General features: G+C 53.9%; 9 protein-coding genes across 9 annotated transcripts; 6 read left to right on the top strand and 3 right to left on the bottom strand.

The window, feature by feature from the left end:
- Nucleotides 1–719: 719 nt before the first annotated feature.
- Nucleotides 720–3589, top strand: PG985_012066 (uncharacterized protein; the record flags this gene model as incomplete). Its single annotated transcript, XM_066831833.1, has 7 exons — nt 720–1052; nt 1652–1942; nt 2008–2290; nt 2366–2557; nt 2628–2686; nt 2888–2982; nt 3076–3589. 7 exons carry the CDS (start codon nt 720–722, stop codon nt 3587–3589), a joined length of 1767 nt encoding a protein of 588 aa, XP_066679883.1.
- A 678-nt stretch (nt 3590–4267) lies between these two features.
- PG985_012065 (uncharacterized protein) lies at nt 4268–6686 on the top strand (the record flags this gene model as incomplete). The annotated part of the gene is made up of 8 exons (XM_066831832.1): nt 4268–4280; nt 4349–4650; nt 4895–4974; nt 5035–5278; nt 5339–5391; nt 5454–5499; nt 5584–5679; nt 5781–6686. The coding sequence occupies 8 exons, from the start codon at nt 4268–4270 to the stop codon at nt 6684–6686; spliced, it is 1740 nt and encodes a 579-aa protein (XP_066679882.1).
- A 672-nt stretch (nt 6687–7358) lies between these two features.
- PG985_012064 (uncharacterized protein) lies at nt 7359–9870 on the top strand (the record flags this gene model as incomplete). The annotated part of the gene is made up of 10 exons (XM_066831831.1): nt 7359–7389; nt 7486–7998; nt 8084–8242; nt 8330–8521; nt 8621–8679; nt 8784–8842; nt 8946–8982; nt 9089–9163; nt 9293–9512; nt 9686–9870. 10 exons carry the CDS (start codon nt 7359–7361, stop codon nt 9868–9870), a joined length of 1530 nt encoding a protein of 509 aa, XP_066679881.1.
- A 206-nt stretch (nt 9871–10076) lies between these two features.
- PG985_012063 (Noc2p family protein) lies at nt 10077–12407 on the bottom strand (the record flags this gene model as incomplete). Its single annotated transcript, XM_066831830.1, has 1 exon — nt 10077–12407. One exon carries the CDS (start codon nt 12405–12407, stop codon nt 10077–10079), a length of 2331 nt encoding a protein of 776 aa, XP_066679880.1.
- A 552-nt stretch (nt 12408–12959) lies between these two features.
- On the top strand, nt 12960–13780 carry PG985_012062 (uncharacterized protein; the record flags this gene model as incomplete). The annotated part of the gene is made up of 3 exons (XM_066831829.1): nt 12960–13043; nt 13096–13332; nt 13388–13780. The coding sequence occupies 3 exons, from the start codon at nt 12960–12962 to the stop codon at nt 13778–13780; spliced, it is 714 nt and encodes a 237-aa protein (XP_066679879.1).
- Nucleotides 13781–14857: 1077 nt separating this feature from the next.
- On the top strand, nt 14858–15735 carry PG985_012061 (uncharacterized protein; the record flags this gene model as incomplete). Its single annotated transcript, XM_066831828.1, has 3 exons — nt 14858–15043; nt 15115–15186; nt 15247–15735. The coding sequence occupies 3 exons, from the start codon at nt 14858–14860 to the stop codon at nt 15733–15735; spliced, it is 747 nt and encodes a 248-aa protein (XP_066679878.1).
- Nucleotides 15736–16440: 705 nt separating this feature from the next.
- On the bottom strand, nt 16441–18411 carry PG985_012060 (acetyl-CoA synthetase-like protein; the record flags this gene model as incomplete). Its single annotated transcript, XM_066831827.1, has 2 exons — nt 16441–18064; nt 18167–18411. 2 exons carry the CDS (start codon nt 18409–18411, stop codon nt 16441–16443), a joined length of 1869 nt encoding a protein of 622 aa, XP_066679877.1.
- Nucleotides 18412–19538: 1127 nt separating this feature from the next.
- PG985_012059 (bola-like protein) lies at nt 19539–20133 on the top strand (the record flags this gene model as incomplete). The annotated part of the gene is made up of 2 exons (XM_066831826.1): nt 19539–19586; nt 19828–20133. 2 exons carry the CDS (start codon nt 19539–19541, stop codon nt 20131–20133), a joined length of 354 nt encoding a protein of 117 aa, XP_066679876.1.
- Nucleotides 20134–20642: 509 nt separating this feature from the next.
- Nucleotides 20643–23297, bottom strand: PG985_012058 (uncharacterized protein; the record flags this gene model as incomplete). Its single annotated transcript, XM_066831825.1, has 1 exon — nt 20643–23297. One exon carries the CDS (start codon nt 23295–23297, stop codon nt 20643–20645), a length of 2655 nt encoding a protein of 884 aa, XP_066679875.1.
- Nucleotides 23298–23933: the final 636 nt, after the last annotated feature.

The following is a 23933-nucleotide window of genomic DNA, read 5'->3' as shown; positions in this document are numbered from 1 at the left end:
ATCTTCACATATCGATCTGTCACTACAGAGTATATCCACATAGTTTTCTTGGTAGGTTTCATAACAATACGCACTTTTGTTGAGATCAAAATGCATCTCCAAACCTCACAAGTCAATAATGCAGCGACGTCAACCGTTCAGGACTTCAAGCTACGAGAAGCGGGGTTTTAGGTGGCCTCCAGGATTTGGGTAGGCTAGTCCAATTGATATCTGCAACTGTCAGCCCATTGTCAACTTCTTAAAGCCGAAACCAGCATCAAAAAAATGAGACACATCTAAGATAGGGAGTATCCAAATCTAATTACTTAGAGCTCCCTTGTGAGGACCTCACCCAGTAATGTCTACTACACTTGCAACTGGCGGGAGTCATCCGCTTCAGGAGACGCCCGGTGGAGTTCGATTCCTTGTGGCTGAGGACAACCGGGTAAATCAAAGAGTGAGTCTACATATACCCATTGCCTTTATCGAGCCATCCAATTGACTGATTTGCCATCTTTACTTAGCTTATCGCCTTGACTTTTGAGAGGAAAGCTCATAGAACGGCAACGATAGTTGAGAATGGGCTTCTGGCAGTCTCAGCATACATGGCAGACCCTGCGGCCTTTCGATGCATACTGATGGGTTTGTTGGAGACTCCTCCCACTCTACATGCGGTACTATTATAATGAACACCTAGAGTTGATACATGCTGCACCTATCCAGATATGGCCATGCCCGTGATGGGCGGCCTGGAAGCGACAAAAAAGATCCGGGCGTTCGAAGCTGAGCACCAACTGCGGCCATGCGTCATCATTGCCATGCACGCTTGTTCAATCCCAGAGCCAAATCCAAAAGCTCTCGAAGTTGGCTGCGATGCTATCCTACGTAAGCCACTGCAGGCGCGGCCGTTCCTTGAGCTGCTATTCGGAGACGAGAAGCACAACATCCTGCACCAACGCGGCCGCCTCACTGAGGAGGAGGCGCGGTCGCTGTCGCTGGCTCCCCGGCCGCCTTATCTGGAACCGGACCAGCGGTTGCCTTCGACGCGACGGAAACAGGCGCGCTTGCAGCAAGTGCGAACTTGGAGCGACTGCCTAGGATGTAGCGAAGAAGCTGGTTGATCGTGGGGGTGTGTTTGGGAGACATAGATCATCTACAATGTATGTTTATCCCCTACAACCACATCACTACCTACTAACCTATTGTATAGACATCTACGATAGACCATATAGTTCCAAGCCTGTTAGCCTATCACTCCGTGTTCCTTTGTCTTACCTATCGCATTGGCACCCTAACGCATACGGAAGTCAACAATGCAACAAGATACCAAACACAAAGAACATGGTCATGACAATGAGGACTAAAACGCGAGATCTCCATTCAATCGGATCTGTGGAACTACGCATAGCAAAGTTTCCCTGCTTTAGACGACTCCTAATCATCATCGAATGATCAACGGTTGAAAGAGGCAAATATCTAGACCTGTTCACTCTTTGCCATTCCGTTTTCCCAGCACCGGTTCAGATTATGGCTACTTTGATAGGTGACCCTCGAATAGCCCGGCCACAGGCAGGGGGTCCACTACCACCACGTAAGTGAGAAACTCGATCCTGGCAACGTACGAGGCTCGCAACTCGCGACACACTTTACCTTTGTGTATACTGACGCCTAGCGCATTCTAGATCTAAGTCGCCTCCTTGCTTTGAGGCCTAAGGATTACGATACGAGGGAACAAGGCTTTATCAATGCACGCGCGGCCCTGAAGACGATTAGGGCAACGTTCGAAAACACGAACCTCGAATATGAAAGGACTCTAGGATTTGGAGGATACGGAATCGCCGCCAAGTACGCACATAGAAACCGCGCCGGGCAACACGTAAGGCACGTAGTCGTCAAGGCCCCTCTCAAACCCAACAATTCATCCGGGGCCAAAGCACATCAACGTGAACACGAATGGTACAGGGTAGGTATGCTTCCGGACACGAAGAAGAAGAAGTCCCGCTTACTGACAGGAGGACGTGCCGATAGTGGATGAAGGGTATGGAGCATGTCCCGTTGCTTCTCGACCCCGTACAGTTGTACCAGTCCCCGCCACCAGGGAGCGATTCGAATGCGCCAGGTCAGAGTCGCCAATACATATTTAATTGGGACGCCAAAGATCGCTATATCATCACCGAGTTCCTGGAGCACGGTGAGCTTAATAGCTTGGTCGAACGACTCAACGAAACCGTCCAGAACCAGCCGGGCAATGACTTGTTCCCCATGCTGACCTTTATCCCGAGTCGGCTCCTGTGGAGGATTTTTCTCTGTCGTATGTCTTGCTAAGTACATCGGCAACAACGTGCCTCGAGGGGAGGATCTCACAGCTGACGATGTATCTGGACAGTGCTCCGAGGCGTCATTGCCATGGCTTGGCCAAACATCGCAATGGACTGGCGGACAGAAATGAAACAAGAGCAACCGACCATGACGGAGGAGACACTTCATGCTATGCTAGAGGACTTGCCTCTTCGGGAAGTCGTGGGCCCCCAGGAGGAACGAATGGACATTGCTCACTTCGATCTAGACGTTTACAATAGTGAGTTCGCATACGCGCCGCACAAACACGTGTGTCAGTTGCATGCCAAAGAAAATTAACCGTGCTACAGTTTTCCTCGGCCAAAGCAGGGATCCCAACGATGAGGAACACAAGTTCGTCAAGGCAGTGGTACGGGTTTCTTCACGAGCCACTTTGGCACGGAACACTTGCGCGCATAGGAATGCTGACGGAGGCGGGGACGCAGATAGGAGACTATGGGTGTTGCACAGCCTTTGAGCCCGGGATGACTAGGGACGAGTAAGAGACCTACCTACCCCATGGTATCGTATCATATATGCATACAATATCTAACGGCCTAACAGACTCAAGGTCTATGAGCGTAAGGGTAAACGCCGATGGATGGCACCGGAGCAGTTCCTGGGCATGTTGCCGAATCAGACCACGTGGAACTATAAGACCAACCTGTTAGTGAACGCCCGCCCTCTCCTTTCTTCCTTCCCTGGCATTGGATATTGAAGCAAGGACCGCCGGTGACTTGACTAATTTTGCAACCACAGATGGGGCATCGGAGCGACCATGTGCGCCCTGATGACCAAAGCCACCCTGCCCAGCGAGCCCCACCTGAAGACGTGCGAGGACGCGACCTTCACGTACCCGTCGGGCGAGAAGATCGTCGTGCCGCAGACCTTCGCGCACTTCCTCGGCGACGACGAGAGCCCCGACCCGTCGGGCCAGTACGTGAAGTACCGCATGTTCGGGCGCTTCGACGTGGACCTGCGCTACACGGTCGCAACGCTCATGGCGCGCGACCTTGACATCCGCGGCACGCTCGACCTGCTGCTCCTGACCATCACGGGCCAGATCGAGGAGGGCGACGAGCGGGCGCGGAAGCTGCAGGTCCCGGCCTGGGAGACGGACGCCGCGATCCGGAAGTTCGTCGACGACCACCTCAAGAACGCGCCGGAGAAGGTGTTCCCCGCGGGGCAGGCGCTGGAGGAGCAGACGCCGCCGCCGCCGCCGTTTCTGAATCGGGCGGCGGCGGCGGGGATACGGTTTGGGGATTTCTATTGAGGTCTACGGGGATGGGGTGTGGGATTGCTTCGGGTATCTTGTTTATTTAGATTCGGGAGGTTCTTGGTGAAAGATTTGCCCCAGGGTTTGCAACTGTTGTATTATTACATAGAATAAGAGGAAATATTTAAATTCTTATATCTCAAGTTGCGAACTATTCGCTTGGCCCATTGCAGTGTTCACTTCCGTGCATATTGTACTCCATGTCTGTACCTCAATGCGAAAATTAAGGGTTAGGGTAGGGGTCGGGAAAAGGGATCGAACTACTGTCGTCTCCGCCTAGCCAGACCTACGTCCCGGCGTGTTTGATAGACCTGCGCACCAGGTTCCCTAACACGGCCTGGAATATAGAGGTACAGGATACGCTCCCACATAATTGTAGCATAGTTAGCTTCGTGAGTTTCGGTCCAGATTTGCAAGGCAAACAATTGTGTCCCTGCTACCATGGCTTGCGACATTGGTTCTTTGTCTCTCCGCAAGCGGAACGAATGCCTTTCTTGTGTTCCCTCTCGCTAGAGACACGAAATCTTGGCAAAAGTTTTGTATTCATGGCTAGAGCATGTCAGATTAGATGTAAGCGCAAGCGTGGTAGGCAATTCACATTGGCTGATGTGTAGAAAGTGGCATAACGAGCCTAGGCCTTCCGATACGGCCCCATGATACAGGCACTATCCAAGGATGAATATGAACTGTAAGTCCAACCACTTGGGGCAATGCGGCTCTTCCGCTCCTCTACTTTGCCAGTGGACTGATTACCAGCTATTTCAGATGCGGGAACGCGTTTTGCACGGAGAGCGCAAGACGACACGTACACCCGGGAGAAAAGGGCCATCGCCGAGGTCAGGGCGGACGAGTGTCGGCTGTACTTCCAAGGGTTTGACCAATTCGCACAGCAGGAAGTGCTCAATGTGGGCGGATTCGGGGTCGTGGTCAAGTATGCGCAGGCCGACGCCCAGGGGCGAGTCCTCCGACACTTCGTCGTCAAGATACCCAGAGAGTACGACAATACCGATGGTGAGAGGAACATATTGATGTTCCAAAGAGAATATGTCTGGAATGTGGTACGCTGAGATTCACTCGCAAGAGATACCGACACAATACACAGGCTGACGAACTCCACGGGCAGAGGTTAATGGGGTTGAAACATATCCCGCAGCTGATATGGTTGGACCAATACCCTACCGGAACGCCGCTGGGAAACGGCCCCTTTCCCAAAGGAAACGAGAATTTCTGGGGGGACGGATCGATGTGGTATTTTTTCATGGAGTATCTGCCACATGGGGATCTGAGGGAACTCCTATTTAGATTGAACGAACGGGAGGAAGAGGATCTGTTAGCCATGACTCAAATTCCGGCAAGACTCATGTGGAGGATATTCCTATGTCGTGAGTACATCAACACAGGACCGCCTGCTATCCTCTATTTCATCACGCAAATAACTGCAGGATGCTTGCTTACCTATTATCAGTCACTCGAGCTTGTATTGGCCTCGCATGGCCGCGACTCACGGCGGACGAAGCGACCGAGATGGCATTGTCAGGCGAGATACCGCGGATCCCCGAAACCACGGAGGAGATAGGACCGACTGCTCCTGTCAGCATTGTGCATTTTGATTTCGATCCGAGCAACGTCATCATTGGTGATTTCCAAGACAATGCACCTGAGCATTCACTCCAGCCTGTCTTCAAGGTGAGTTTGAATTGATTAACCCGGGAGTGGAAGAGGATATGCTGACATCACTCGTTCTAGCTGGGCGACTTCGGTCTGACCCAGGAGGTGACTTCACAGACCACCGTAGACGAGTAGGTTGCCCTCACTGCATTCCAAGATTATCCGCGTCGACTGTGTGTCTGAACTCGGTCAGATTGAACGAATGGCAAAACGGTGGAAAGCATGGTTACCGCGCACCGGTCAGTTGACCGCCTTCCTTACACCCCACCCCTCGCGTATACCTCGCGGCACGTTTCGAGCTGACTGGAATATGCGCATTCAAGGAACAAATGATAGGCAGGGAGCTGGGAAAGCGTGGCCTCTTTACCCCGGATCTCCTAACATACGGCCCCCACACGAATATCTGGGGGATGGGAGTGGTAAGCCGATCCCAGTTGATATTCACGCATCCGCATACCTGTTGTTACTTTTCAAAGGGGCAAATATAGAGTACTGACGTGATGTATGTTGGCCCCCCCAGACCATGTTCGCCCTCATCACCAAAACGAAACCCCCCCGGATCCCCCAGTTCGCGTCCTACACCTGCACCCTGCAGGGCCAGGACGCCGACACGTACGGCTGGTTCCTGACGCAGACCGAGGAGAACCGCCCGGTGGGCGCCGCGTCCATCTACGCCACGTACCCCGAGGAGCTGCGCCACCTCGTCGCCCGCTGCATGGCTGCCGAGACCCTGCAGCGCCCGACGCTCGGCTACCTGCTGCCCGTGATCCAGCAGCACATCGCGCAGGGCGACGAGCTCGAGCGCCAAGGCCGGAGCCCCTTCGGCGAGAGCGACGCCCACATCGAGCGCTTCTGCCGCGAGTATATTGTTGGAGCGGCGTCTGCGACGGGGGCCTCGACCCGCGAGGATGACGCCGAGGAGGAGGAGGCGCGCGATGTCCTGGGCGACTTGGGGTTCCCCGGCGGGCAGGTGGCGGCGAGGGCGGCGCGTCGGTCGCAGTCACGGTCACGGGGTGGCGGCGGCGGCGGCGGCGGCGGTAGCTCGCAGCGGCAGGATAGCAGGTTCTGGGGGCAAGGTGGCGGCAGCGTTGGAGCGCAGTCAGTGTCTCAGGCATACGCGGAGGCAGAGTCACAGCTCCTGGCGCAGCAGCAAGAGATGCAGCGGCGGCAGAGCAGCACGGAGAACACTGTAATACTGGGCAACACCATGAACATGGGAAATAACATGGCCATGGGTAATAACATGTACAGCAACAACAACAACAACAACAACCTCTTCGGGCCGGGTGGCGCCATTTTTGGGGGCGGAAACGTCGACCCAGCAAACAGCTCCTTCTCGTACGGACCTCAAGGGGGTGCTGGTGGCAGCTCGCAACAGCAGGACAGCAGGTTTTGGGGCCAGGGAAATAACGGCGCAGGTGGTTAATCGTCGTTTCTTTCATGTGCGAACCCGCGGAGTCAGCTGCTGGCGCAGCAGCAACAGATTCAGCAGCAGCAGGGCATCGTGGGGAACAACATGAACAACTACGGGAACGTCAATCCTGCTATGGGGTTCTTCAACGCAGGCTAAGGATCCAGTCCTCCACAAGACCTGTATGATATGAACTAGGCTGGAATCCTGGCCAGACGTCATAATTTGCAAACATTTATATGTATATGAAGCTGATAAGATTCATCTTATATTTCTTTCTTGCAAGCATCTCTCAACCAATCGAAATGCTGCTGTAGTGACTATGGTTATTTAAATACGGGGTTTAGGCCATTGTTGCACACTGGAAAAGGGGGCCGAGGTTCTAGGTCGAGCAACCTAGCCAAAGACAAATTCTGGAGGTAGTGTTATTTAATCATGTGCCTCAAAAGTTTAGAAACACAATCCGGGAGACCGAAAACGGTGCCTGAAAGCATGTCGTTACCAGCTGAACAAAGAATAGGGGTGGCATTGAAGGCCCATTGTTTCTGGGTACGTAACCCACGTCACGCAGCTCAACGCCAGGACTCGAGAGTCTAGTGACTCGATGAGTACACACTTGAAAATAACCGATTGCCATGTTTTCTGACACCCGATTTCCAAGGCTTCGAAACGTACTGATCCAGCAAGATGAATCCCCTTGGCCGCTGGTGGGATCCAGGTGAGTACCACCCTCAACGCATGTCAATGAAGTTACATCTTCCACACATGATGATTGTGAAGAAACTTCTAATTCTCATTTTGCCCTGTTTTCCAGATCAGCAACGCCTCCAGACGCTGTTAAGGGCGATTGGCCCGAATCCCCGCAACAATGCGGCCAATCCCAAGTTCCAGGCGGCTATGGCATCGTTCCAACAAGTCCGACAGGCTTTCGACTATACGCAGTTCACCTTCAAGAGGACTCTGGGATGGGGCGGTTTCGGCGTGGCCCTGAAATACGAACAGGTGGACGCCAACCAGCAGCATGTCGCCTATGCCGCGGTCAAAGTCCCCAGGGATGGGCTGCCTAGGATCACGCAGGCGTTCGAGCAGGAGATGAAGTACTATATGGCAGGTTTTATTGCGGGACTACAGGGCACTTTGGGATGCATACTTACCAGTTTTCCTTTTTTACTACAGAGATTCGAAGTCTCCGAACACATCCCACGTCTGCTGCATTTCCCTTCGGACCTCACGGACGAACGGGAGGACGGGACACGGGCATTGCCCGAGGGTAACGATCAGTTCTGGACGCAAAATAGCAACCTTATCCCACAAGCTCACTTCGCAAGTAAGGGTCCACCGCCATCTACACATCTTGTCCCCCGTCCGAACCCGACCCGGGGGGCTGCTCCGCTGATCACCTGCAAATGTAGTGATTATGGAATATCTGGAATACGGCGACTTCTTCGAGTTGATATACAAGTTAACAGACAATTACTTCGAAAATAGCGTACTGCAGCTACAAGGCAACACTACTTCTCAAAAGACTGAAGTGGTACCTAATAGGACTATGTGGAGGTTCTTCCTCTGCTGTAAGTAGATGCCGACTGTTCTCTTGTATTTTTACCCTGTTTCTGAGCCAAACCTATAATCTACTTACATACATGAGTCTCTCGTAGTAACTAGGGGTTGCATCGCCATGGCATTTCCGCGAAAATCAGAGTTCCAACTGGAGCGAATGATCGATTCACAACGGAACCCACAGACCAACAGGAGGCGATCCGCCATTGTAGATCGAGCTTGGCGAGAGGAGGTGGACGAAGGCGACTTTGAAAGTCATCTAATTCATAAGGATCTGGACCCGGGCAATGGTAAGCTCTGACAACTTCTCTAAAGCATCTCGAATTTTCGAGGGGGTACTTTACTCAACGCACGATGAACTGACATGAAACTCTCTCTCTCCGAGCTAGTGTTTCTCGGCGCGCCAGACCCCCTGGATGCGGAACACAGTTTCGCCCCCGTCGCCAAGGTTAGCAAGCCGCCCCGCCTGCCCCCCCCGTTTCCGTGGTTCCACGCCGTTACCTGCTTTATACCGCCGACGGCAGCGCTGAACATCTCCAATCATGATTGTAGATAGCCGATTTCGGCCTAATGTATGACGCTAAAAAGCCTCATCCTGATATCGCGGGCGTGTAAGTGGTCCATTCCTCCAGTCTGCTTCCTGAGAACCGCAACAAGATACTGTCGGGTAGTAGGAAAAGGAAACTGACCCGAAGTTACTTATGTCTTATGTAGCCTGAGAACAGGAGGCAAACGGTCGTGGCATGCACCTGTAAGTGGCCTACGTGTTGCTACTTCCACCCTGTTTCCGGATTGATACCAGAAGAGCGACGGGGTTGTGCAGCTGACACTTCGTCCTTCCCCATTTCGATTAACAGGAGCAATTCGAAGACGCTATATACGACGGCCCGGAATCGTTCGGGCCCTGGACCAACATCTATGGCATTGGCTTGGTAAGTCACCGACTAAATGTCCTCCCCCCCCCTTTTCCCAATCACCTCTTCCGCCCTTTCTCGTCGGCCAGAGAGCACTCACTGTTGTCGCCGGTTCAACATTGATAATTAATATGCATATATGTACAGATTATGCTTTCCCTCATAACCCGCGCCAAGTGGGCGCAATCACTGCAAACGTGGCAATTCGTGCCGACCCCAACCCGCGCCGACCCAGACCGGTGGTGCGAAACCTACGGATGGCACCTGGACGAGGTGCGGCCCTGGCCGGGCGGGCTACTTGGGGCGGCGCGCAGCGACCAAGTGACATCCTTCCTAAACTACTACGAAAAAGACCTGCGTGTGCTCGGTGAGTTTAGTTGTCCCCGTGGAGGAAAAATAAACAACCCTTCTTGCTTTTCTCGCGGACCATCTGTCACGGCCCCTATACTTCTTCCATTTTTTTTTTGTTTTACGCAGGATGGGTCTAACTTATCCATGATACGACGGCAGTCATGCTATGCCTCGCGCGGTGGCCGGAAGACCGCCCCTCGCTGGAAGAACTGGTTCAGACCATCGAGGCGGCGATCCAACGAGGAAATGAGCAGGAGGCTCAGGGGGCCAGCAAGGAAGGAGAGACGAACGCGGAACTCGAAGCCTTCTACGACCAATTCTTCCGATCCGCTCCAGAACAGCCGGATCCCTGGGAAGGCATGTACCCCCCATGATTGTGTAAATTACTCAGTCTTTTGGGTGTTGTTTGGGTGCCCCAGTGCCCCGTTACCCTATAGACTTCAGCATAGCATCATTGTTCACAGTATCATATCTATTCCAAACGAGTACGGGACCGGGCAGAACAAGTGGTGAACAATCTGAACATGTCGACTTATTAAATGCACGTTCTTCCTAGTCTAAAGCCCAAACCGGGACAATTCTAATCGTCATCTTCAGAGTCATCTTCGTCCATCATATCCAGCTCTTCCTCCTCATCCTCACTGTCATCCTCAGGTATTTCCTCAGCTTCTTTCGCCTCCTGCTCCTCTTCCCTCCTCTTGCGGTCGTCCTCCTTGCGTGCCTGCTCAAGCATGCGGGCCTTTTCGGCACCCGCCTTGCGCTGAGCGACAACGTAAGCACCGACAGGAGTCTTCTCCCAGTCAAACTCCTTCAAGAACGCATCCACTTGTGACCTGTCCCTGGGGGCAAAGTCGACCTTTGCACGCTTTTGTTCGATGAACTTGGAGTTCGCCTCGAGCTTCTGCACTAGCAGAATCAGGCCGGACCGTAACTTGCCGTTGTTGTTACCGCTGTTCTTCTTCCTCGACTGCTTGAGCCATCTCTTCAGCGTAATGATGACGGGCAGAGCGAATTCGGGGAACGCAATGTTCGTCGACCAAAGTACAAAGTACTCGGAGAATAGCTCGACGACCTGATCACCGACACCGTCCTGGTATACTCGGGTTCCCAGATGCGACTTTGGCGCCTTGTAGGCGACATGGAAGTCGAAGGGCTTGAGAGTTGCGGCCTTGGGCGACTTGCGCATCTCGGAAGAGTTCAATACTTCAATGAGAGCTGATGAGAGCGGGATGTAAGTTCCGGTAGCTCGCGAGATTCGTAGTAATGACCGTATCAGTTGGAATCGGATAGGGAAGTATGTTGCATTGGGGATCAGTCGCATAGCTCCAAGCGTGACCTGCACCAGGGGATATATAAGCAGTTTCAGTTGCGACTCCTTCCCTGATTCTGCCTCCTTCAGGGGGCTGCAGTGCTCTGCCAGAACACATGACCAGAAATCCAACGAGTGCACATATTGCCAGTTGTACACCTGTCTGTAAGACTCCTTGTGGTTGTTCACAATGCTGTTTCGCAGGTGGATAGCGAGCTGCCGGATAAAACCGAATGCTGTCGTGTAACCGATGCCCTGATCGATACCCCAGAGCTCGGCAGCGGAGTTCTTCATCAAGTTGATGCCTTGAATCGTGTTGACGTTTGTGACTCGTGCGCCGGCAACCAGGCCTTGATAAGTGGCCTTCAGGACGACCTCCCGAATTCCCTTGTCGCCAATGACTACCAGTCTGCGCAGCACCAAGAATGCTGTGATACGGGTGGATTCGCTGCTGGTGTGCAGCGACCAGAACCCGACAACTGTCTTGATCAGAACCTTTAATAATTTCCGGAAGCTGAGCATGTACGGAATCAGGGGAGTAAGGGCTGACAAGGTCAACTTCAGAGTGGCGTCGTCTGACAGTGTGCTGAGGAGATGGAGAATGGCGGATGTGAAACTCCTGAGAAGTACAGACAACGTCTTGAACTTCTTGGACTCGGTGGGCACATGTATCTTGCCAGAAGCAGACTCCTTAACAGGAATATGGTGTTGAAGCACCTCGGGTATTTGCTTCAGTGCAACAATGAGGATATCGTGGAACACCTCCGGGCTCGAGATGTTGTATTTCTGCGTTCTCTCGCCCTCGGCGGCGTCCTCGTTCAAGTGCGCAGCCGAACGGAAGGCCAATACGACTTGTCGCGTGGCTCTCAGAGAGTGGGTCTCGGTCATAGAGGTCTTCCAACGAGCTATCATCTCCCGCGTCAATTCATCCTCGTCCACAGGCTCCTCTTCGTCGGAGTCCTCCGCAGATTTCTTGGATGCCTTCTTCCGCTTCTTCTTGGGTTGTTCCTCTCCTTCGCCCAGGTCGTCAACTTCGGCTAGATCGGCGTCGTCGAACTCCAGTGCTTCGGGGTCGTTCTCCTTCAGGAACTTATAGAAATCCGGGTCGTCTTTTGCGAGTGCGTCCATTGCATCCTTGCTCATGCCAACCCCATTGCCCATCTCTTCGTCGGCAGCGTCCTCGTCGTCACTTCCGAATGCCTGTTCGTCCGCGGACGAAGCATCGTCGTCGTCGCTGCCATCCTCAAACGGATCTTCATCATCGCCGGCGGGCTGGTCTCGTTTCCGCTTGCCCAATTGTTTGGCAGCAGCCTTGCCATCCTTTGACTTGTCCAGGATCTCGAAGCCGCCTCCAAAGAAGTCGTCGACGCTCATCTCTCCGACATGGGGGGTCTTGTCTTTGCCGCCGGCCTTTTTGGGGCCCTCGGGGTCGTTGGGGCCCTTGAAAAATTCGCCATCTTTGGTAGTCTTCTGCTGCTTCTTGGCTTTGACTTGGGCTCGCTGTTTGACCTTGGCGGCTGCTTTCCGTTGGTCTAAAACTCCCTTCAAGTGCTTCGACTCGAATTTCTTCGTCGCCTTGAAGTTCTTCTTAGCGCCTGCCATCTTGATAATCTGCTAAGAGATAAGAAGCAGGTATGTTGTGTGTAGAAGTTAGGTGCGATTCTTGACCTGCACACCTATAACGAGGGTGCGCTACAGTTAATTGAACCAGACTCTCGCTCTTCTGCTTGCAACAGGAAATTTTTAGGTGGAGAAGAGCGCCGATAAGTGTTATCAGAGTTGAGCTAGGCTAAAAAAGAGGAATCGGTCTTGGCAGGCACTCGCAGTGTTGGTGGGGGTCTCCACGATTACCTAAGACAAGGCACTTGAGCCTCTGCAGTCCTGCACTGTATCCTGTCTGTATCCAGCGCATTTATTAGACCGCAAGTAGGCGCCACTCCTTTAAGTGACTGCATACCTTACCTACAAGTAGCCGCCGGAGACGCATAGTGGATCGCAGTGCTACTCTCGTCTTCTAACCTCTAGACTGTAATTTGCTCAATATAATCCTTGTGTTCGAATCCAGAATCTCTGGACCATAGGACTTCGCACCGCGCGCGAATTCCATGATCATCTGTAGATGCGACGTCGCCCGGTGACGTCAGTAGCTTCACGATGATATCTAGGCAGTCTTATGCGCCAACGCCTCACAGCTATGTGCCAAATACAACTTTGTCGGCGACAATAGACCTGGACGAGGTAAGTAGCTCTGTTCCCTTGGTTGACCCGATTGCTGATTTGTATCGTATAGGAGGTCAAGTTGGCAGAGACTCGTGCGGAGCGGGATTTGCAGGATTCTCTTGCTGAGATCTTCTCCATCATCGTCACCCTTGATGAGTTGGAGAAGGCTTTCCTGAAAGATGCCATCCCCGAAGCCGATTATACCGAGATTTGCGAAAGATCTTTAAAACAGTACAAGTCAATTCTCGCCGATGAAACTGTTGCCAATGCTTTCGTTGGCTTGGAAGAGTTCAAGGCTGAGTGGGATGTATGAAACTATGCCTCTAAGAACTACTGCAGGACATTGCTAATATAGCAACTAGTTGGAAGTGCCACGGGCAACAGAACGTCTGAAAGTCGGCATGCCGTCTACGGCGGTCACCGCTTCGACCAGTAGTGCGCCTGCGCCGCCATCATCGACTAGCAACATGTCGGGGGCCCTCATCTTGGAAGCGACTCAAGATTTCATCACTTTCTTGGATGCTCTACGCCTTGGGCTTCTTGCGAAAGACCAGCTGCACCCTCTCCTCACAGACGTGATACAGAGCGTGAACAAAGTTACGGACCGCGACTTTGAGAACCGGGGGAAAATAGTCCAATGGCTCATTACGCTGAACCAGATGAGAGCCACCGAGGAACTAAGCGAGCAGCAGGCCAGAGAGTTGGAGCTGGATATCAACTCGGCATATCAAGGGTTTAAGAGCACCCTGACCTGAACCTGGCAGGCGAGCAAATCCAGACTGAAGGTCCTAGCATAACCAGCTCGACCATGTCGCGCCGATCAGGTCAGGGTAGGAGGCGGCGGAGAACATGGTTGCATGATGTCGAGTTTTGGACCGCAGCGCGCGTCAAGGAGGCATACACTTGGGCCATGTTTCGCATAATGTGGCCTCGACGATAGACTACCTACTAAACCACATGCGGTCATATAAGCCGACTGAGTGGCGCGCGACGGGAGCAGTCATTGCTGTGCGGCATCCCTGACCAATTTCTGAATACTTGCTATTAGCACCTGGGCAGCTATCGGCTACAAATCAAAATTGAATACCACCGAATGTTTGATCAAGTACCTAGGAAGTGATTGATTGCTGATCGTGGAGTTAGGGAGGAGCGTCGCAAAGGTGACTGGCTCAAGCAGGTAGTGCTTGCCCGGGCAAATAAGGCAAGCAGCAAGTACGTACTTCCTTCCGCCGCAAGTGCCCTCAGTGCCCCACCCATCAACAGGGCGGCTTTCGCTCAGGCTTCGGGCGCTGACACCTAGAAAGACGGCGGCAAGTTTCATCAGTTGTCAACTCCCATTTTCCACTTTCTCCCGTGCGAATCCCTCTACCAGACCGAATTTTTCTCGAGTGAATTGGCTCTGCCTGGCGCAAAGTCGCAAGACATCGTTTTTTATACCCTTTCTCGGACCTCGGGTTTGCGACAGCTACGAATCGTCCATTTCGGCCGCCCAATCCCCTCCAGTAAACATTATTTTCACCATCAAGCGATAAGATAAAAACCACAGCCGCCAACTTCCTAGTTGTTGCCCCACGAAAGAGCGAAACATTGAAACCTCGCATCCAACCCGCCTTCGTCCCTACTCCATTTGCGCTCCCAAGCCTAGAGCAGTTGGAGTTATCTCGAGGCACCTTCCCTTCCGATTTTTCCACCTCACACTAGGTCACCAACTTCCTCTACTGAATTGCGCAACCTTGTGCATTCAAACTCCATTCAATTCTCTCCCCCGCCTCTCCAAAAGGGAAGAAAAAACCCGATCCATCCCCACCAACCAACCACACACAACAGCCAAAATGGCCGAGGAACAAGTCGATCTCAAGACGATCCCCGTCTCGCCCGAGGGCGAGCACGAGGAGACTGCCGCCGTTGATTTGGACGGAAAGCTGGTGACGGTTTTCCACGACAAGGACAACTTCAACGTCAAGCACCCTCTTCAGAACAAGTGGACTTTGTGGTTCACTAAGCCCTCAAGCGGCAAGGTACGTCCCCAAGCTTTTGGCTGGTAGCCGCCCATGGACCAGTTGGAACACCAACACTGACTGTATCGCAGGGTGACAACTGGAACGACCTGCTGAAGGAAGTTATCACATTCAACTCAGTCGAGGAGTTCTGGGGAATCTACGTGAGTAATGCCTTGCCCTAACTGTCGCAGGCCGCCATACTGATGCAATGCAACCCGCAGAACAACATTGCTCCCGTCAGCGATCTGGCCCTCAAGTCCGATTACCACCTCTTCAAGGAGGGCGTGCGCCCCGAGTGGGAGGACCCCCAGAACAAGCATGGTGGCAAGTGGTCCTACAGCTTCAAGGACAAGCGCAACTGCGACATCAACGACATCTGGCTGCACACCATGCTGGGCGCCATTGGCGAGACGCTCGAGGAAGAGGATGATGGCGAAGTCATGGGTGTCGTCGTCAACGTGCGCAAGGCCTTCTTCCGTATCGGTGTCTGGACCCGCACCATCGGCAAGAGCATCCCTAACAGGGGCGATGGCGATGTTGCTGGCGGCAAGGGCCGATCCGTGCAGAAGGGTCAGGACATCTTGATGAACATCGGCAAGCGCTTTAAGGAGATCCTCAAGCTTCCTCCCAACGAGCCTGTCGAGTACTCTGGTCACACCGATGCCGCCCACAGTGGAAGCACCCGTGCCAAGGCCAAGTTCACCGTCTAAGGAGAAGATTTGGAACGGACAAGGTACGGGCGTCGCATGAATGTATTTGCTATGGACACAATTGCCTGACCTCAGCCCTGATTTTGCCTCGACATGGTCATGTTTTGGAGTCATGAACCCCCCAGAAGGGTATGCAGGAACGATGGCAACAGATTTTAAGAGGGGCTTTGACCACGATCCCAGGTGCCATCTACATCTCCCATCCATCGCCCACAAGATGTGGCGAAAGGTTTAATAGTGGAGAATACACAAAAAGGACGCGCAGCATTGTAAGTAGTTATCTGCAAGCTGTGCCAGTACATCACCAGTTGGGGCAGTAGAGACGCCCGACTACATAACGCGTAATCGCAATATCATGTTCATCTCACATGGCCCGAGCCCTGAGGCCCTCGAAGGACTGTTTATGTTCTGTTAAAATGTGTTGAAAACCCCATGAAATAAGTATCAGTGATTTGTTTAATTCTGTGCAACAAGAGTGCTGCTATGGGACTCGAGGTTTTGTTCTATATATGCTACCGAGTCCTTTTTCCTGTATAAGTCGTCTTTCTTAGAATGGCCCCTGTAAGGAATGCAGGGAGCTGAGTGGAAACTCTCGAGAAGCTTTTGAGCTCCATCTTCCGTAATCGTACATAGTCGATCAGCCTGTCTATACCATGGGACTGACAAGCCCGCCGACCCTCTTGCTATGTAATTCGTTAGCCTCACCTACATCTCATCGCCGCTGAAGTCGTCCTTGAAGACGGCGCCGACGAGAGTCTTCTTGTTGACTTTGCCCATGGCGTTGCGGGGGATGCTCTCGACGATGCGCAGTACCTGGGGAATCTTGTAGTTGGCGAGGCGGTCGCGGAGGGCGCGGCGCATGTCCATGGGCTTCCAGCCCTTGGGCTTGTAGGCGTCGTGCAGGACGATGACGGCGCCGACCTTCTGGCCCCATTTCCCTGAGGGCACGGCCAGTACGGCGGCCTCAGCGACCTCAGGAAGAGACAGGAGCTCGCGCTCCACTTCGAGAGCCGAGACCTTTTCGCCACCCGATTTGATGATGTCGGCCGACTGGCGGCCCAGGATGAAGTACATGGACCCCCGGGCCCAGTCGCCGGACGTACCGGAGCCCGCGCCCCCCAATGCGGCGACGGGGCGCCGGAGCGCGATGTCTCCCGTCTTGAACCAGCGGCCCCGGCCGTCCTCGCCCTCGACGAACTCCTTGGCCGTGGCCTCGGGGTTGCGCCAGTACTCCCGGAAGACGTTGGCGCCGCGCAGCTGGATCTCGCCGCTGTGCTCGCGGCCGCCCTCGGCCGAGTCCTCAGTGACGATCTGCTGGGTCTCGGGGTCGACGAGGCGGGCCTCGACGCCGGGGAGCGGCCAGCCGACGGACCCGTCCACGCGGTCCGTGTAGTCGAGGCCGCACGATAGGGCCATGCCAACCTCGGTCATGCCGTAGCGCTCGAGCAGGACGTTGCCGTGGCTCAGGTCGCGCCAGGCGCGCTTCACGGGCGTCGGCAGCGCCGCGGAGCCCGAGATCGACACGCGCATGTTCTCGGGATTGATGGCGGTGCGGGCCGCCAGCGCGATCGGCGCGGGCAAGGCTGGGTGCGTCGAGAGCAGGCGGGTGTAGACGGTGGGGACGACAGTGAAGAAGGTGATGGGCGCGCTCGACAGGTGCGCGTACTTGGCTTCGCCATCTCTGGCGTTAGAGTCGCCATTGAGGGTGGTGGCGGCGCCATTGCTACCGTTGCTGTTGCCATTGGTCTGCAAGAACGGCTTCGCGAATCGGCGCCAGACGGTGTCGGCATTGAACGGGAAAAGGAACTCGATTGTGCTGCCGGCGAAGAGCGGGGTGAGGATGGCGTTGACGGTGCCGTGGATGTGGTGGAGAGGCAGGACGTGCAGAAGCCTGTCGCGCGGGGTGTACTTCCAGGCCGAGATCAGCGAGCGGCATTGCGCCGTCAGTGCGGTCTCGGGCAGCAGGACACCCTTGGGCCGGTTCGTGGTGCCCGAGGTGAAGAGCATCATGCCCGCACCTTCGGTGTCGGCATCGTCACTACTGAGGTGGGCTGGGGCGGCTCCATTCGCTCCATTTTCGGCACTAAAAGAAGTCCCGCCGAGATGCTTGGGCAGCTCGACCAACTTGGGGTGAGGATGCGGTGTGGGATTCGGGGACGGGTCTGGGAATGGCGTCGAGAGGACTTCCTGTGCTTTGGTGGAATACTTGGCCGAGTGCAGGAGCAGCAGAGCTTGGGAGTGCGACAAGATGTATTGCAGCTCGGCGGGGGGAAGGGTGGTGAAAGCGGCAGCGCAATGGCACGTGCCGCCAGAATCGCAAGCAGGGTTACTTGGTTCGTTGGTCAGCTTTTCGATTTAAAACTATTCCATGCTTTTTCGCCAACAGAAAAAAAAAAAAAAAAAAAAAAAATCCAGGAACACGGGGGAAGACTAATAAGAAGCCAAATGCGTACCGACATAGTCATAGCTGTTCTCAACTAAGAAGGCTATGCGCTCTCCCCGGATGTCCGACTTGCCGGCGGCTTCATATAACCGTTCACGGGTGCGCGCAACGTCGGGGAGGAGCTCGCCGTACTTGAAGCTACGTCCAGAGAGGCAATGAACGACGGCTGTCGAGTCTGGGTCGTGTTTCGATATGGCCTCGAACAGAGGAAGTCTGGGCAGAGTGGAGGCCATCCTGAAGGGGTGTAGTAGGCGGCCAGCTGGAGCAGCGGAAGCTTTGAGTAGTAGTGATGGTCGTGTTGGTGGTGGTCCGGAAAAGAGTGACGACAGCGTCCGCGGCTGGCTACGACTAATGCAGGCAACAGATCGTTGTGCAACTGAGAAAGGAGAGGAAGCAGACGCAAGACGCAAAGCAGGGCCGGCAATATTACTACACAACAACATTATGGGGGCTCCGAAACCGAAAGGAAAAAAGGGGACCGTTCCAAGGAAAGACAAGTATAAAAAAAGAGCCGATCCCCGAGGGCCGTCCGATGTGTGCTTGCTTGTCTTGTCGGTCTGGGTACCTCGAATACCTAAAGGAAGCCAGTGCAATTCACACCCGACTGCTTAGTACCACCACTAACTGCGCGTGCTGTACGTAAGTGCCAGGCAGCCAGGTGCTGCTGCCGCTTGTGCTTGGTTGCAACTGCTTTCGGGAAGAAAATGCCTGCAGGATACAGAGATGATCCGCTTGGCAAGGGTCTAATCCCCAATGGCTGACATGCCGTATTCCGAAAAGGTGGACGAAACTGCCGTTAATTCTCTTGATTGCTTTAGCTAGTAAGACGCCGTGCAATGTTCCAAAGTAGAAATCTCAGGGTTACATTCACCTTCAGGTAAGTCATTGATCAATGGAGAAGGGTGTGCAGCTGGTGTGTGGTGTGGTAGGGGAGATCGGGATTGTGCAGCATCTTCTTCCAATCGCATTTTTGCCCATTGGGATTTTCTCCTCGCTACCTGCTTCTGCGTATCAATCAATGGACGTAGGCATTCTCTATCTAATCTGGTATCAAGGTACAAACTTACATACCGAATCACCGGTCCGCCTGTCCCGGAAGCCAAACCCCCAACTCTAAATCCATCGCAGGCAAAGTCAGCGTCACCCATCACCCGGACCCGACTATCCATCCCGCAAAGTGGTGAGCGCATGAGTAACCACACCGTGCCCAATTGCACTGTACGATATCGCCAAACCTTCATTCAACCATCCAGATCCAGTGCCACCACCACCACCAACGCCTGCACCTGGCAATTCAGTTTAGATGTTTGCTCGGCATCTCCGCGCCGGTACCAAGGCTTATTGCCAACTATCCAGAAGCATGGCTACCTCCTCAAAGACGCCTATGGAGGACACCATCCGTAGCAAAGTACACCTCCCCATTTTCACCTCCACCCCTCTCTTACTCCCGCTCACACTCTCACACTCGCACGTCACCCACCTGCACCGTCACCACACCAGCCAAGAAAACCCGGCCCGGCTTTATACTCTATGCATCACTTTGATAGCTCCCATCAAAAAGCCCATACCAGATCCCCTGGAACACATGAATCCCCTCATGGCCTCACCTTCGAAGCCTATCACTCAACTAACACGGAGACAACAAACAGATAACCGCCTCCCTAGCCCCCTCGCGCCTGGAGATCTACAACGACTCCCACAAGCACGCGCACCACGCCCCCATGGCGGACAGCACGTCCAAGGAGACGCACTTCCGGCTGGTGATCGCGTCGCCCGAGTTCCGGGCCAAGGCGCGGCCGGCCCGCCACCGCATGGTGTACTCGCTGCTGCGGGACGAGATGGCCCAGGACCACGGCATCCACGCGCTGCAGCTCAAGACGCTGACGCCCGAGGAGGACGTGCCGGCCGACGACGGCGACCAGGGGGCGGAGGCCAAGGAGGCTGAGTCGGGTTGAAGTGAGTGAGTGGCTGTGGTGCTGGGGGAAACGTTCGCGGCGCCCCCGTGTGCAATCGCCAGCGGGTCGATTCGTGGCCATAAAGACCATAGACTGTAAGATAAGGCTTTGGTAGGCTTCGTTGCACTACCAGAGCCAGCCCTGAAAAAATTGCGAATCTGGCGTCCACTACATCTACACATAAATGCAACTATCATTACCACTAGCGATGTTCCCTGGTAGAAGTCATTGAAGCATGCACATGAGATAAAGCGAGTTTGTCATAGCTAGTTTTGGGTATTACTCAAGCCATTTCTATATATTTTACAGAAGGGGGGCAAGGGGGGTATATCTCCCTCGCACAAGAAGCCAGTTCCGTTTTGCCACTGTCAGAGCTTCCCACACGACTTGTGTGGCTCTCGTTTATTCTCGTACACATTCAACCGCCATTGGGGTATCATTATAATTACATGATCATACACATCTTCTGCTGCCTCCGTCCTCATGACAGGGACGCGGATGTGCCTGAATCACTCTTTCTGGCCAGAGGTCGGCGTACCACCCGGCGGCGCAGAGCTATTGACAATGCTTTCCTGTTGCCGCCTCTTCTTCTTGTCCAGGTACTTCTTCCATGCCATTTTTCTTTTCTCCGGATTGTCCGCATATTTCTTAGGGCCCAGCCACGGAGCGGAGGATCTGGGTGGACCGCCAGCGGTCGACGATGGCAGCAGAGTCGCCGACGGGGTCGAGCGCCCGCTTTGTCGACTACTCATGGCATGACCAGCTGCTCTCTTGGGCGACGCGGCAATAAGCTCGTCTTCTGCTGGTCGTTTGCGAGGAACTATTTCCGAAGTCGAATGCCTTAGTGGGTTTGCCGGCGACTTGGGCTTTCGCGCTTCTGCTATCGAGCCGTCAACAGGGTCACTTTGACTTCCTTGCACTTGCTCTTGCGCTTGTAGGCGTTTTGCTGGCGTGGTAGGTTCTGCACCAGCTGCCGCTTCTGTTTCGTCTCCTCCTTCAGCTTCTTTTCCTTCTGGCCGGACATGTACCTCGTCTAACAGATGCGCAGTACCGATAATTGGCGTTGGCGTCGGTGGCAATGCAAGTACTGGTTTTACCGTCGGTAACGAGCTTCGAGGTGGATCTCTCTTGTGGTTTGAGACCCTAAGATGTTTACGGGCTTCGTTTGCCTCTGCCGGATGTTCTTCAAACACTGCTTCGAGATTTTCTCGCGTTACGATCCCCTTCCGGAATTTGAAACGTGTATTGTCAACCGTGTCCATGTACCATTCAATGGCAGTGAGGGGCTTCTTTGAGCTTCCGTCATCGAATCCATGTACGTATGGGACGAAACCTTCCGTCCAAGCCCGGATGAAGTCGTCATATTGGTATGTTGCAAGAGCCTTCTTGAGCTGTAATTGTTGAATATAGACGCATGCTTTTACGAACTCCCAGATATCGCCATGGTGCTTGTATTCTGGATATGCGTTCATGTACTTGTCGAAGGGGGTGTGCTCCGGGTTATTCTCAGCTATCTCAAGTTGTTGCGGAACTTCGTCAACCACCATAGCACCCTTCTCAGGAACTGTTGGTGGGTCAACAAGAACAGTTGGCTTGGAGCCTCCAGCGGTGTGTACTGCGGAGGAAGGTGACCCAGATCGAACCTGTGCTTTGTAGTAGGCGACGTTCAATCTGGCTTGCTTTAGCTGATCTTCAAGATCAGCCACCCTGTCTTTCAGGGTTCGGGCCTTTTGGTCATGCGTGCCATTCTCTTCTGCTGGTTGAGCAACAGGATGATCGGGTTGAGGCCTTGAGTCACTGTTATCAGAGCCCGGCACAGGAACTGTCGAGCTTGGCACCGACGATAGGTCTTGCGGAGCTGGCAATGGAGCAGAAGTGGGCGGCTGCGGCGAGGAGACCGAGCGTTGATTCGGTGCGGGCACTGTATGATCGTGAGAGCTAGATAGTGCACTTTGTGCTATCTCAGGCAGCGATCGAGAAGTAGGAGGCCTGAGCTTTGGTGATTTGGAAGGCATGTCTGACTGTTTGGGTGCGAGGAGCGGCTGTGTTTCCCTAATCAGGGTCTTCGGGGGCGATATCCCATTGGTGATTCTGGACGGAGTATGCAGAGTCTGATGGTGTTCCGTTGACGGAACAATAACGGACGAAGTGTCGTCACTGAATGAAGACTCTGGCACGCAGGTCTGAGGTCTTGGCTTTGGAGGAGGAGCCCTCAGGCCCGATGTTTGCAAAGGTCTGGCTGTGGGTAGCTCGTCTGTCAATAATCCTCTGACGTCGACCGCCTTTTGGGGCTGGACCCGATGCTTTCTTGCTGCTTTCATCTTTGGCAGCTGCGATGCACTCTTCGAACTCTGCGGCTCGGGGAAGGTACTGGGTACCTGGACTTGCTGAGCCGAAGGTGGTGTTGGGTTCGGCTCGATGGCCTTGTGCGGTGGCGGAGGCATCATCTCTTTGTCATATGCAGCTGGTTGCACTATCTCCAGCTCTCCATCCGGAGCTGGGCTACTCGAAGGGAAGTCATTGAAGACGGGGCGTTTCTGTAGATTGGAGATGGCGGTACCAGCTTCTAAGGGTGGCCGCGCCGGTAACTGAGTCTCGAACGGTTGCTCAAGAGATGATGGGCCTCGTCGAGATCCAGAGTCCCCCGGGCTGCTGGCGAGCTGATCCAAGGCAGCAGGAACCTCCGGTAGCTGCGAAGCAAATGGTTGTTCGTCAGACTCTTCAGGTGGCTCTGACCTACTGACTGGCGGAGGGGATGAATCCCAGCCTGAGATTGGGGTACCAGGTGGAGAATCATCATTGTCATCTTCATGAGCTAAATCTGAACGAGGGCCCGGGGGCGACGACGGAACAGCGGAGGGTTCTTCAGGAAGCGTGTTTGGTGACTGCTTTGGAATAGCAGAGCCCTGTAGTCCTGGTTTCTCAAGTTTGCGAGAATGAAAGTCGAACAGGTTCTCAAGCACCTTGCCAGGTACATTGGCCAGTCCTTGCGGAGTTCTGAATAAGTCTTCTGCCCATGAGGTCGACGCGCGCAGAAGTTTCTCTTGATCGGCCGGGACCCTGAAGATACGACGAGGTAGCTTTCCTTGTCCAAGCACGTCAAGGGGGAAGTCGAACGGCGAAGAGCTGGGCTGCTCATGTGCAAGTACTGAGCGCTTCACCATGGTGTCCATCGCTCCTCCATCAATGAATTTTTACAGGTCGTGTGCATTGGAGCAAAACAGCCGTGTTGCTCAGGTGTGCTGGGCAATTGTCGATCTCTAGGTACGTCCAACCGCAACAATATGTCGAGGGATAATTAGCGGATGTGTTAAGCACAGCTGCGCTGCTCTAGATAAAGTTGATAATCCTTGTGACAAGATCTGGGGGACGCGGTCTGACGACCTCGAGACGCGTTGCGGGGCTTCGCTTCCTTTATTAGCTCTTGGACCCGGGCCGTTGTCAGTGGGAGGTGCAAAGTGGTGGGCTCGTGGGTGACAGGCATGTACCCAAAAGCTCAATGAACCTTAGAACCTTAGTGGGACGATTGCCAATACTAACTAACCCCAGTGGGGCCTAGATCGGGTTGCAGCGCACCTTCAACACCCCGTCGCAGAACCCGTCGGACTTGATGCTAATGGACGGGAGCTGCTCGTTAGCCGGTGGTAAGTGCAGGTCTTGCCTTACGTTAGGTAGGCTGGCACCTTGCAGTCAGGCAGAATATCTTCAAGCAGGCAAGTATGGATGGAGTCATCAGACGAACATAAACCGCGCAATATTTTCCTCCCCAGGGTCAGATTGACCAGACGTGTTTGTCCTGC

This window comes from Apiospora marii (assembly GCF_038362585.1).
Source record: "Apiospora marii strain CBS 49790 chromosome Unknown utg000009l_segment0_segment0, whole genome shotgun sequence".
NCBI classification, from domain to species: Eukaryota; Fungi; Ascomycota; class Sordariomycetes; order Amphisphaeriales; family Apiosporaceae; genus Apiospora; species Apiospora marii.
Note: the sequence above shows the minus strand (reverse complement) of the source record. Positions and strands in the feature narration are given on the sequence as shown.